Here is a 14,619-nt window from a genome sequence, read left to right as displayed (position 1 = left end):
TGTTTTCAAATTCTCTCTTTTACCTTTCAAAGGTCATTTTCTCAGAGGCAGAAATCATGGCTTATATGGATTTTTCTTTCATTCTGGGCCTGGCCTGTTGTGGATCCTTGATAAATATTATATATGCAGGTGATCATACTGCATAAAGCTGTAGCCTTGAGGCTAAGATAACTCCCACTCAGGATCAAGGAAGGAAAAGCTTCGCCTCCACATGCCCTCTCACTGCTGGTCTGGGTCAAGAGAGATGCATTGAATTAACCCTCTACTGTGCCCTCACCATGTCCACTGCCAACGTCCCTTGGTTGGGGAGGCTGCCATTTGACTCAACAAGCCCATCGCCCTTGTGGGCGTTCTTTAGAGTAGACCCATGTGACAGGAGTCTGCTAGCACCTAAGAGGGCAGAAGTCAACAGAATTATCCAGAAAATTCCAAACATTAGCTCACACGCTCAGATCTACTTCCACAGAAGAACCCTCTAGTCTGAAGTCAGAAATAGTTGTCCATGTCATTGCTGGTCCAGCCAGCCATGCACGCTCACAGTTGGTCCTACACGTTTGACTTCAGGATTTACATTCAACCCAGGGTCTGAAGTAGTAGGATAACAATGTTTACAAATGACATGAAATCTGCAGAAAAACAGCCAGCATCCCTGGCTCAAGTCTACTGCTATTATTAGCGTGATCCTATGGACAGGCCACGAACAGAGACCTTGGGAAAACAGTTCTGGAATACATGTTCTTTTCTAAAGGGACAATGGAAACATTCTAAATGTGATTCATTTCTGCAAGAGCTTAGTATTCAAGGAGCCAACTGACATAAATACCCATTGTACAGGTGGAGAAACCTACATGCGGAGTTTCTCATGAAGCCCTGAACTGTTAGCTCTCTAGGACCCCCTGGAAGGGCGTGTGTGGGTCCACATCAGTCTCCCAGTGGTTCTCAACCAGAATTACAGTGAAGTTCTCCATTTTAGGTCGATTCTCAGCCTGCCTAGTTTATATTCATCGAAGCGCCATCAGCCAAAGAATTTTTTTTTTTTTTTTTTTAGCTGTACCGCATTGCATGCGGGATCTTAATTCTCTGATCAGGGATCAAACCCATGTCCCCTTCAGTGGAAGCCCAGAGTCTTAACCACCGGACCACCAGGGAAGTCCGAAAGAATATTTTTTTTAACTCATTACATTTTAAATACTGAAACCAAGAATGCAAAAATGATAAATAAATCTGTCTTCTAGTACAAACATAAGACCACACTCACACACAAGCAGCCACCAGCCTGGAGGCGTCATATAGGAATGTAAGGCAAACACTTGCCTTCTGGTAACCTCTGAGTTTTCCTAGTTTAAGGGACTCCAGAGGTAACTAAGTAACTACTTAATTACTGTTGTATTAAGTAACTACTTAATCTAACCTCTCTTCTAAGGGGAGGAAGAGGTAGTCTACCGGCCCAGTCACAGGCCCAAGGCCCAAGAGGGCTCTAGAGTCAGGCTCTGGATTAGCTCCAAATTCTGAATCCTGGCTAATGCTCAGGAAGCCTGAGGGAAGGAAGTATATATTAAGCATTTGATGACTAACAAATATATATATATATATATATTATATAACATATTTTTGGACATGTTGGTTTCAACCTACTTAGGAAGCCCAAGTGTGGAGAGACTCACAGCAAGCATGGGGCCCAACACCTCCCCTCCACGAGAGTTTCCTCATCATCGAGGGTGCTGAGGGGGCCTGTGAAGAACTCTGAGGCCGCAGCTCAGAGAGATGATTTCAACTAGCTTTGGGTTCTTTCCTCACTGTTGCCTTTCACATGCGCATCTCCTTATCAGCTGAGTGTTCAGCCGGTCTTTTCCCCAGGCTTCCCTGAGGTGTGTGGGTCACACGGCCTGCGTGGGCAGGGGAACGATGGGCAGCTGAGGTGCACTTGTGTCATCTCTCTCCTGCGCCCCAGAGCGCCCCCCCGCCGCCACACTGCCTCTTCCCAGCCCTTCCCCTGCACCACCCCTGCTCCGGCCTTACTCTCAGATCCAGGTGCTATCTTATCCCAACTTTTAGGGATATTCTTGGCCCCAAATCAGTTCTTGATCAGGGGCTGAGGAAGGACCGCTATGTCTCCACTTTCTCTCCAGAGAGTGCTCCTATTTCTTTCCTTGTCTCTCTCCTCTCTACCCTTCCCCCTGCAAAACTCCAGCGGTGGGCAGAATAATGACCACCATCCGCCCCAAAGATGTCCACCTACTCATCCTCAGAACATGTGAATATGTTACCTCACATGGCAAAAGGGATTTGCTGATGTGACTAAGTTAAATCTTTTTTTTTTATTTGCGGTACGCGGGCTTCTCACTGTTGTGGCCTCTCCCATTGCAGAGCACAGGCTCCGGATGCACAGGCTCAGCGGCCATGGCTCACAGACCCACCGGCTCCGTGGCATGTGGAATCTTCCCAGACCAGGGCACGAACTCATGTCCCCTGCATCGGCAGGCGGACTCTCAACCACTGCACTACCAGGGAAGCCCTAAGTTAAACCTTGAGACGAGGAAAGGAGCCTGAATTATCCAGGTGGATTCACTGACTGGATCCCAGTGTCCTTATACAAGAAAGGCAGGAGGATTAGTTACAGAAAGAGATGTGATGATGGAAGGAGAGGAGAGAGACAGAGAGAAAGAAGGGAAAGGTGGGAGAAGAAAGAGAGAGATTTTACGCTGTTGGCTTTGAAGATGGAGAAAGAGGCCACAGGCCAAGGAATGCAGGTGGCCTCTGGAAGCTGGAGGCCATAAGGAAAGGGATTCTCCTCAAGAGCCAAAAGGAACTAACCTCTCAACACCTTGATGTTAGTGAGACCCGTGCTGGACTTTGAATGCTCAGAACTGGAAGATAACACACTTGCACTGTTTTAAGCCACAAAGTTTGTGATCATTTGTTAGAACAGCAATAGGAAACGAATACACCTCCCAAAACAAATATATAGACGGCAAACGTCGGGAACACAGGAAGGTGGGAGGGCGGCCTACCAGAGCCTTTCTCTTCCTCATCTCCTCACTTCTCCTACCCAGTGTCACCTCAGTCTTGGCTCTGGTCCCCATCAGCATCTGTCTGCATCTAACCTCTGACCCCAGACCAACTCCCCCTCCAGACAATGCCTCTCCTACCTGGGTAAAACTTGCAGCAAAGGTCACACATAGACTCCCTTACCCCTTCTCCTCTGGCCACACTGCCTTCCAGGCAATCAGAGAAGAGCCACATCCTAGTTTACACACCAACAATCACAGAGGGTCAGAGGCAGCCCAGAAACCTGAGATAGATGCATTTGGTGCAACATCTTAGGGGAGAAAAGTGAATTCACTGACGTAATTATACGGAAAACATGTGTGAAGCATTACACCCAGGCCATTGCTGTGGACGCAAACTTCCATGTCAGAGATTCCGTGTGTGCCCAAAGACAAAGACTCAGATTCATGACTTAAGGAATGTGACCTTTAAAGAAAACACCTGCACCTGCCTCTTGCCCTTGTTACAACAGGAACCAAGATAAATACCAGCCTCCAAATTTCCTCTTACAAAATAACTGTGGTATTATTGTTCATGCTTTATTAAGCACCTTAAACGCTCTAAGAGAGTAACTCCTATACCCAAGACCCAGGGGTGCCCCTGGGCCGTCCACACGAGGAACATTCAGGAGCATGACAATGTGAGTGGACGAAGTAAGAGGTGGACAGGTGGAGTGGGTGATGTTGGCCACCATCAGGAGCGGTCAGACCAATGTTCTACCACCAGTGTGTGTACCTTGGCTGAAAAATTTGCAGAACAAATCGCTTGAAGGACAAAAGGTTTCCAAATTTCTCCTTTTAAGAACTTAGTTGAAAATACCTCACATCTCCTCAAAGGAGAGTTGGATGTTGCCAATTCTCGTACACAGAAAATTCTAAGAATCATGAGCCAAAGTGGGGGACATTTTCTCCTTTACATAAAAAGAGAAGCAGGGCTTCCCTGGGGGCGCAGCGGTTGAGAGTCCGCCTGCCGATGCAGGGGACGCGGGTACGTGCCCCGGTCAGGGAAGATCCCACATGCCGTGGAGCAACTATGCCTGTGCACCACAACTACTGAGCCTGGGGTCTAGAGCCCATAAGCCACAACTACTGACCCACGTGCCACAACTACTGAAGTCCACATGCCTACAGCCCGTGTTCCAAAGCAAGAGAAGCCACTGCAATAAGAAGCCCACGCACCGCAACGAAGAGTGCCTCCACTTGGGGCAGACAGCAGAAGGAAGAAGAACTACAATCCTGCAGCCCATGGAACAAAAACCACATTCACAGAAAGATAGACAAGATGAAAAGGCAGAGGGCTATGTACCAGATGAAGGAACAAGATAAAACCCCAGAAAAAAAACTAAATGAAGTGGAGATAGGAAACCTTCCAGAAAAAAGAATTCAGAATAATGATAGTGAAGATGATCTAGGACTTTGGGAAAAAAATGGAGGCAACGATCTAGAAGATGCAAGAAATGCTTAACAAAGACCTAGAAGAATTAAAGAACAAACAAACAGAGATGAACAACACAATAACTGAAATGAAAAATACACTAGAAGTAATCAATAGCAGAATAACTGAGGCAAGAAGAACGGATAAGTGACCTGGAAGACAGAATGGTGGAATTCACTGCTGCGGCACAGAATAAAGAAAAAAGAATGAAAAGAAATGAAGACAGCCTAAAAGACCTCTGGGACAGCATTGAACACAACAATATTTGCATTATAGGAGTCCCAGAAGGAGAAGAGACAGAGAAAGGACCCGAGAAAATATTTGAAGAGACTATACTTGAAAAGTTCCCTAACATGGCAAAGGAAATAGCCACTCAAGTCCAGGAAATGCAGAGCGTCCCATACAGGATAAACCCAAGGAGAAACACACCGAGACACATAGTAATCAAACCGGCAAAAATTAAAGACAAAGAAAAATTATTGAAAGCAGCAAGGGAAAAAAGACAAATAACATACATGGGAACTCCCATAAGGTTAACAGCTGATTTCTCAGCAGAAACTCTACAAGCCAGAAGGGAGTGGCATGATATACTTAAAGAGATGAAAGGGAAGAACCTACAACCAAGATTACTCTACCTGGCAAGGATCTCATTCAGATTCGATGGAGAAATCAAAAGCTTTACAGACAAGCAAAAGCTAAGAGAATTCAGCACCACCAAACCAGCTGTACAACAAATGCTAAAGGAACTTCTTTAAGTGGGAAACACAAGCAGAAGAAAAGGACCTACAAAAACAAACCCAAAACAATTAAGAAAAGGGTAATAGGAACATACATATCGATACTTACCTTAAATGTGAATGGATTAAATGCTCCAAACAAACGACACAGGCTCGCTGAATGGATACAAAAACAAGACCCATATATATGCTGTCTACAAGAGTCCCACTTCAGACCTAGGGACACATTCAGACTGAAAGTGAGGGGATGGAAAAAGATATTCCATGCAAATGGAAATCAAAAGAAAGCTGGAGTACCAATACTCATATCAGATAAAATAGACTTTAAAATTATTCCATGCAAATGGAAATCAAAAGAAAGCTGGAGTAGCAATACTCATATCAGATAAAATAGACTTTAAAATAAAGAATGTTACAAGAGACAAAGAAAGACACTACATAATGATCAAGGGATCAATCCAAGAAGAAGCTATAACAATTATAAGTATATATGCACCCAACATAAGAGCACCTCAATACATAAGGCAACTGCTAACAGCTATAAAAGAGAAAATCGACAGTAACACAATACTACTGGGGGACTTTCACAGCTCACTTACACCAATGGACAGATCATCCAAACAGAAAATTAATAAGGAAAGACAAGCTTTAAGTGACACAATAGACCAGATAGATTTAATTGATATTTATAGGACATTCCATCCAAAAACAGCAGATTATTTCTTTGAGAAGATAAACCATTAGCCAGACTCATCAAGAAAAAGAGGGAGAGGACTCAAATCAATAAAATTAGAAATGAAAAAGGAGAAGTTTCAACAGACACAGTAGAAATACAAAGCATCCTAAGAGACTACTAGAAGCAACTCTATGCCTATAAAGTGGACAACCTGTCAAAACCAGACAAAGGTACTACAAAAAAAGAAAATTATAGACCAAAATCACTGATAATATGGATGCAAAAATCCTCAACAAAATACTAGCAAACAGAATCCAACGATGCATTAAAATGGTCATACACCATGATCAAGTGGAATTTATCCCAGGGATGCAAGGATTCTTCTATTCAACATAGTTTTGGAAGTCCTAGCCATGGCAATCAGAGAAGAAAAAGAAATAAAAGGAATACACATTGGAAAGGAAGAAGTAAAACTGTCACTGTTTGCAGATGACATGATACTATACATAGAGAATCCTAAAGATGCCACCAGAAAACTACTAGAGTTAATCAATGAATTTGGTAAAGTTGCAGTATTCAAACTACCCGTTTGCAGGGCAGAAACTGAGACACAGATGTAGAGAACAAACGTATGGAAACCAAGTGGGGGAAGCAGCGGGGGTGGTGGTGGTGGTGGTGAGATGAATTGGGAGATTGGGATTGACATGTATAGCCTGATGTGTATAAGATGGACGACTAATAAGAACCTGCTGTATAAAAAAATAAATAAAAGAAAATTTAAAAAAAAGAGTAGCCCCTGCTCACCACAACTAGAGAAAGCCCGCACGCAGCAATGAAGACCCAGCACAGCCAATAAATAAATAAATAAATAATATAAATAAATTTAACAACAACAAAAAAGGTAAGCAATGCCCTCCAGGGAATCTTTTTGGGGATCAGGAGCCTCAGAGAAAGCTGCCCATCAGATTTTCCAGTATCTTTCACATTTCAAATGGACACAAATGAACTAAGCCAATCACAAAAGTACAGGCGTTGAATGACGCTTCTTATATGAGGTTCCTAGAGCAGTCAAATTCATGGAGACAGAAACTATTGTAGAATGGCGATTGCCAGCGGCTGGAGAGGAGGGAATGGGAGTTTTTTTGTGTTTGTTTGTGTGTTTGTTTTAATGGGTATGAAGTTTTCGTTCTAGAGGATGAAAAGAGTTCTGGAGATGGATGGATGGTAGTGGTGGACGCAGAATTATATGAATATACGTAATGCCACTGAACTGTATACCGAAAATGGTAAATTTTATGTGATGTATATTTTAACAAAAACCCCAGTCCTATTAACGCACACACGCAACTCACAGCCCACAACTCTACCACCTACTGTTTCCTCACCCTGAACCACAGCCATTAATACCTAAGACCTTTCTTATTTTGAATGACTCCTTCCATTGGTTGCAAAGCAGAAGGCAGAGAAACAGGTATCTCGGGAAGCAGCCGGGCCCTGGAACACCCCACCCTTCCAGCGGCCGCCCTGAGGGCGGGGCTTCACTGGATTGGCCGAGGAGAAGCCCCTCCCTACCTCATTTGAAAGTGATGGTCAAGGTCGCAGCGCTGCAGGACCTGTGCGCAGTGCTCTGTGAACGGGCAGGTCACCAGCAGCTTGTTGAGGAGCTTGTTGACCAGGATGCTCGATTTCTTGCAGTGCTGCAGGATCACAGGCTTGCGATCCACAGGGCAGAAGTCCTTCTCCACCAGGAAGTTGGTGAGGCAGAGTGTGCAGTAGGTGTGTCCGCAGGGAGTGTCCAGAGGGTCCAGCAGGGCTTGCAGGCAGATGTGGCAAATGAGGTCATCGTCCACTTCTTCCGTGTAGGTGTAGAAGTGGTTTTCCTCAGGGGGGTGGGCTTGGCCGCACACCACACACAGGGGGGCAGGGATGGCGTCTGGGTCCTCAGCAGGGTCCAGCTGGTTCATGGTTGACTGGGAGGGGGCAGGGCAGTGTGACAGGAAACCGACCCAGGAAAACGATGTATCCTCCGGAGAGAATCAAGATCTTCTAGGAGCCATCCACAAACCTAAAAGAGAACAAGACTGCTCATCTTGGTTATGGATGGGAGGCGGTGCTGCCAGGGGACAGAACTGCGCCGTGACTCAGAAGGCCAGGGCTGAGTGCCCACTCAGGTGACTGACATGACCTGGGGCCAGCAGCCTTGCCTCCTTATGCCTCAGTTATCCCAGCAGGAATAATATTTCCCTTTAACGTCCTCATGTTGGTGTAGTGAAAATTACTGGGGTAAGATCTGGGAAATGTCCAGAAATACACCCTATGAAATGTAATTTGTTAATAAAATAGCCCAGTGATTTATAAAATTCTGTCAGAGCAGGACAAGAAGAAAACCAGTTAACGCTCTGACGGCTTTCTCGTATCTGTCTTCCCTACCGTCCTCCAAAACTCAGAAAATACAGGACCTCAGAGTCTTCAGCTAAATCATCTGAGAAGAAATGAGAGCTCTTTGGGCAGTTGTATTTTCATGATGACGAAAGCATTGTTTTCTTCTGTATGTCTTTCATTTACTCAGTCATGTAGTAGTAAATTGGCTTCTGGAGCCACACTGCCTGGGCCAATCCCACCACCACTGTGCGCCAATGATTTAAGCCTCTGTTTCCATGTCTGTAAAGTGGGGATAATAACAGACTACCTCAGAGGGTTGTTGTGACGATTAAATGAGATATGAGGCATAAAGCTCTTAGAATTATGCCTGGAATATAGTAAGTGCCCAATAAATATGAATTATTCTTACATGTATTTGTTACTGAAGTCCTTCTGTCTCCAGTCTAGCTCAGTTGGCCTGGAAACTGAAAGCTATAGTTCCTCTAAGGGGTCTTTTTTTTTTTTTTTTTTGCGGTACGCGGGCCTCTCACCGTTGTGGCCTCTCCGGCCGCAGAGCACAAGCTCCGGACGCGCAGGCTCAGTGGCCATGGCTCACGGGCCCAGCCGCTCCGCGGCATGTGGGATCTTCCCGGACCGGGGCACGAACCCACGTCCCCTGCATTGGCAGGTGGACTCTCAACCACTGCGCCACCAGGGAAGCCCTAAGGGGTCTTTCTGCTTTGTTCTCCTAGTTGTCTTTCATTCAATTATATATATATATTTTCAAACTAGCAGAATACTCTCACACTATGTATTTTCCTTTAGTATCAGAGTTTAAAATGGAGTTTTCAACATCTAGGAAGTCTCCTGATCAGTCAATAAACGTATTTTTTGGCCTTCAGTCCTTTTTATTAATGAGCTGCAGTAATGTGAGATGAGTAACAATGATAATCATAAACATCTCTGTTTTCAAAAAACATTTTTTGAGCGCCAACCTTGAGCTAGGTAATGAGCTAGCTATGGGGGAGACTTTCAAGAGAGCTTTAAAGGACATGCCTGCCCTCATGGAGTCCCCAGGCCGGAGGAGGTGGACATGAACACAGTAATGAGAAGCCCGGGTAAGCAGTGCAAACAGAGGTCAGCGCTAGGGGACTCTGGGTCAACGCCCATGACAACAAAGAATCCCGCAATACCCCAGCCCCCAACTCAACTTTCTTCTTTTCTGAAAGTAAATAAAATAACTTTAAGCTTGCCACAGGAAAATAAGGACACATGAATAACCTAACAGGAAACTAGCCACGTTTGGAAACAGCACAGCAGTCATAAACTGCCTTGCAGTTTTTTCTTTTTCTTTTCAAATAAAGTCCGAGGTTGTTTGTACAAACATAGCCTTATCTCCAAAAGAAAATACATTGACTTCAACCTTTCACTGAGTCAGCTTCGTGTTTACATTTCTGTGCTGCAGTAATATGGCTTGAAGAACGCTCTGGTCAAGAGGTAGAAGTAAAGTACCTGAAGGTGAAACATTTAGAAATCATAGCATTTTATTTAGCATCAGAAGAGACCACAGGCAGCTAAGGTAGAGGGTGCAGGAGGGGGTGAAGTTGTTTCTAGTCAAATTTCATGGAAACCTACACAGCTGCTCTTTGTCGTCAAGGCTGATAGAAGGTACTGGAACCACACAGGAAATGCTTTAAGTGGCATGAAAAACGGTTGAAAAATAAACATGAAAATGGAAATGGGCCACCCAAAGGTTATCATCTGCTATAGGAAAAGAAGTTCACATATTTTGAACTAAAGCTCTAGATATTTAGACCTGGAAGAGTTGGGTCAAATACTCCCACGTGTTCTTTCTTGTTGTGCAGTACTGGAGACTGCTAGGAATGCAGGTGATAGCTCTGGTTGGACAAGTGGGAAAAAAAACAACGTCCCATTTCTAGGCCATTCCCTTGTTGGTGAAAAGGTGGAGTTGGACCAGAGCTTTGGTTTTCACTCTGCTCTGGAAGGGGTGTCAGTTGCCTCAGGGTCTTCCAGGGAACGGAAGGGGGATGGTGGGCTGTGTCCACTTTTCCACTCCACCCAGACCCAGCTCCGCTTTTATTTCACACGTTAGATTCCTCATAATATTTGGTTCAAAGCACCGTGGCTTAAGTTAAAAAAAAAAAAGGCAAACCATCAGACTAGATACTATGAAATCCCTTTCAGAAATAGAGTTCTATGTAGCTGTGCTAATAAAGAGGAGGTGTTTTATTTTGGGGTGGTTGGCTTTTGGGAAAATCTTTTTTTTTTCTTTATAACAGCTTTTTGAGTATGCCAGGCACCATGTACCAAGCACTATGCTGGGGCCTTATATATATTATGTTATTTAATCCTTACAAATCCCCAGGGATTTTGTTTTGTTTTTAATTTAACAGATGAGGAAACTGAGGTGCAGTAGGTAAGTAACTTGTCAGTTGCACAAGAAAAGAAACAAACCAGCAAGGGCTCCTGACTCCTTACTGCTCTTCACCATTTTGCCACTTTTCTTCCATGGCTCACGGACCCAGCCGCTCCGCGGCATGTGGGATCTTCCCAGACCGGGGCACGAACCCGTGTCCCCTGCATTGGCAGGCAGACTCTCAACCACTGCGCCACCAGGGAAGCCCCTCCCAGCATCTTTTTTTGATTATGACCAGTGAGAATCCCAAAATGTAACTAACTAAATAAAAGAGCCCCAGGAAATGAGAAGGTGAAAAATCTCTTTAGGCCACATCGCAGATGGGTTTTCCCAAGATCTCTGAATAAAAAGATTCTTTGACTTTACTGAGTGTTAAAATGCCTGACACAGGATGAGTGAATTGGGGCGAGCAAAAACAGCAGGTTTTAGCTCCAACGCTAATTTGTTTTTGTTTTCTTTTTTTTTTATCTGAGACCAATTTGAAGTCCCTAGCAATGGTCCCTATGAGAAAACCAGATTCTTCACGTAATATTAATGTAAACACTGCTGTATATATTTTTCAACTTCGCTTTAGACTAAATAAAGCCTATATGAATAGACACAGATTAAAAGAGCACTGGCTGACAGTTTGGGCTCTAAAGAAAGAACTAGGTAGACTTTAAAAAAATATGATTCATATAATTTACCTGACGTTTCTTATTTCCAGTTTACATCTTATAAGCATGTATGATGTATTATGTTTTGAGACATATATGTGCCTTACTGAGGAACTGAGAGGAAATTATCAAAAATCATTAAGGCTTAAAAGGTAAACTCTTTTCTCCCCTAAAAGTGAGCGAGAGGGCCTATCCATCCGCATCAGTCAATGTGTCAGCTGTCAGCACCCTGATCCTGGCTGGGGTAAGGCACGAGAGCTGCAGGGTGGCTTTTTTGCAGTTTGGAGTGAAAAAGAGCAGGAAGTAGATTGCCTCCTTGGGTGTGTGGTTTGGGGTGGAACTCTTATTCTGCCTTGATACAATGCTCTTGTGACTTAGGAACCATTTTTTCCTCCTTCTCCTCTTATGTGGGGGTGGAAGAGACACCCGAGGGACTTTTATAGAGATGTGTAGTCCACCAATGTCACGCCAGGAAGTGCCAGGGAAAATAACAAAATCTCCATTTCTGTTTGTCCTTAATCGCTGCTTCCTTTCCCACTGGTTTATCTTGCCTGAAATCTGTCCAGAACTTTTTCTACCTAACTTTCAAATTCTAAACGTTTGTGGCTTGTCAACAAAGATACATTTCATAGCAAATGTGAATCAGCACCATCCCCAGCCAAGAGGGTCGTTAGAGGTCATAGGTACACTGTCGCCTGAGCTGGAAAATTCAACAGACTGAAGACTTAATATCCTTAAGAACAGGCTTCAGGAGGGAGATTAAGAGGTATAAACTTCCAGCTACAAAATGAAGGTGTCAGGGGGTGAAATAATATAGTCAATAATAATGTGTAGTATCTTCATATGGTGACATATCCTAACTAGATTATCGTGGTGAACATCTTGTAATGTCTAGAAATATCAAGTCACTATGCAGTGTACCAGGAGCTAACATGGTGCTGTAGGTCAATCATACTTCAACAAATTCAGAGAAAAAGAGGTCAGATTTATGGTTACCAGAGTGGGGGGAAGGGGGGGTGGGTCAAGGTGGTCAAAAGATACAAATTTCCAGTTATAGGATAAATACGCACTAGGGATGTAACGTACGACATGATTAATAAAGTCAACACTGCCATACGTTCTATATTAGAGAGTAAATCCTAAGAATTCTCGTCACAAGGAAAACAATGTTTTCCTTTATTTTATATCTATATGAGACGATGAATGCTCACTGAACTTACTGTGGTAATCATTTCATGATGCATGTATGTCAAATTATAATGCTGTATACTTTATACAGTACTGTATGTCCATTACATCTCAATAAAACTGGATGATAAAAAAGCACACGCACAAAAGAACAGCCTTTGGGATATAGCCTATTTGGAAGTAGAAAAACATTTGTATGAGATAACCTATCAGAACAATGGGGTCCCTGGTGGCTACTGTCCCACTAAGTTTCCTTTAAATGCACACTGCCTTTATAGAAAATGGTTATCTGACGTAGTCAGAATAATCCATATACTCCACTTTGGAAAGGTGCTATAAACATGTCATCTGGCAGGCTGCACTGACAATTTCACATTTTCCTTCTACTGAAAGGTCAAGACATGACTCTAAAGCATCTCTTGAATAGTTGCATGAGTCACACGTGCTATTCAAACAATAGTAACGGGACCTCATAATATTAAAAAGAATGTATCCTTGTAGTCAAATGGCAGTGTGTCTCGCATTGGTACTTTACCCTTGACAAACACGAATCATGGTAGCCAGAAACTTTTTGGGTTGAAAGGGAGCCTTGAGAGATGGTCCTTAGATGAAATAGCCTTTATTACTTTATAAAATAGATCATTCTCCCTTGGATACCTCTAATCTCCTAGGGAGGGAAAGTCCATATATTGACCAAAAATTTGCCTCCCTGGAACTCACCCACCCCCTCATGGGTGCCATTTAGAATATGTCTAATTCCTTAAATCCCTCAATTATATGAAGACAGCCCCCAAGCCCTCCCCTAGGTTCAGTAGCCTTAGGGTGCATCTGACATTCCTTCAGGTTTCCTTCAGACTCCAAAAGGCTGACCACACTCTCCTGCAAGCTCCCAACTTAACAGTGTCCTCCCTACAAGGTATGGATAGCAACCAGGACAGAATGAAGCGGGAATGAACCAACTGCTCCCACAGCCAAAGACTGCATCTGCTTTCTTGGTGGCGATACACGCCCCGGCTGTTGCTGCAGTCCTGTCGGGGCTGAGCACAGGACACTGCCCTGAGGCCTGAAGGAATCTATTAGCAATTCTTGGCCACAGAGGGAAAAAAAAAATGAAGGGTAATAAAGTAGAGAAGTAAATACTTTTAAAAGCAAAAGCAAGGGCTAGGAACAGTTTAGAATATGCAAAGATATTTAGTGGCATTAGTTAGACTGATATAAACAGCATAAAGTCCTTAATGGCTAAACAGTTCCAGTATTAGAATTCTCAGTGTATAATCTGATCTGAAGAACGGATGGTATTTGGGGAATTCGGAGCTCTCCCATTTGTCTGCAAGCATTCCTTTATTTTGACAACTCTTGTTGTCCTAAAATATCCTGACATATGTAACACAAAAGAAATGGAAATCATTGAAAGAAATGGTAAATCCGAGATAATTTTTCCTATGCAGGGCATAAACATTGATGACCTTTCACTGAAATTCACTAATAAATGAAAAAATTAAAATAGTGGCAGGCCAAGGGCAGCTGACGGAGGGGTGGGCGATGGGATGAACTAGAAATCCTGAAGCTCCACATGCTCTTTAAGAAGGAAAGTGTGTGAGGAGGCTTATTAGTCAGGCACCTTGGACCATTAGCTCTCCCCTTATCTGTCAGAAAGCCTTGCTTCTGGAAAATTCCTACTTAGCCTATGACAAACAGTGTCAGAAAAAAATCCACTGAAGACATTCCTAAATAACAGATACTTTTATCCTATCAGCACTACGTGGTCCGTGTTGCAGCCTAAGGCAAAAGGAAATGTGAGTACTGATATACATGTTTTTGTGTATTTTTTTTAATGGTTAATTTTTCCCCAGATCATTAAGACAGTTGAAAAAATGTGGGAAACACGAAAAATATGTATATTAAATGTACAACGTTATTTTAAGTTTAAATATTTTACTTATACTAAAACCAAAATTTTTTCCCCATAGTTTCATTTTCCTGGCTTTAAAGGAAGCAAACCCATCAATACTATTTTCAAAATCTACCTCTTTGCCTATCTGATTTTCAGTTGAGGAAATTGCCTTTTTTTTTTTTTTTTTT

General features: G+C 43.3%; 1 protein-coding gene across 3 annotated transcripts in view; it reads right to left on the bottom strand.

Annotated features, from left to right (window-relative positions):
* The window catches only part of LNX1 (ligand of numb-protein X 1), a 193,537-nt gene that overhangs the window by 107,175 nt on the left and 71,743 nt on the right, over positions 1 to 14,619 (bottom strand). For all 3 annotated transcript variants that reach the window (XM_024746634.1, XM_024746633.1, XM_024746635.1), the window contains one exon: positions 7,468 to 7,960. In XM_024746634.1, the coding sequence (XP_024602402.1) occupies positions 7,468 to 7,859 (392 nt within the window). In that variant the 5' untranslated portion in view covers positions 7,860 to 7,960. The remainder of the gene's footprint in view (positions 1 to 7,467; positions 7,961 to 14,619) is intronic.

Source organism: Neophocaena asiaeorientalis, unplaced genomic scaffold (genome assembly GCF_003031525.2).
Source record: "Neophocaena asiaeorientalis asiaeorientalis breed wild unplaced genomic scaffold, Neophocaena_asiaeorientalis_V1.1 scaffold19, whole genome shotgun sequence".
Taxonomy (NCBI): Eukaryota; Metazoa; Chordata; class Mammalia; order Artiodactyla; family Phocoenidae; genus Neophocaena; species Neophocaena asiaeorientalis.
The sequence above is the reverse complement of the archived record's forward strand: the minus strand, read 5'-3'. Positions and strand labels throughout refer to the sequence as shown.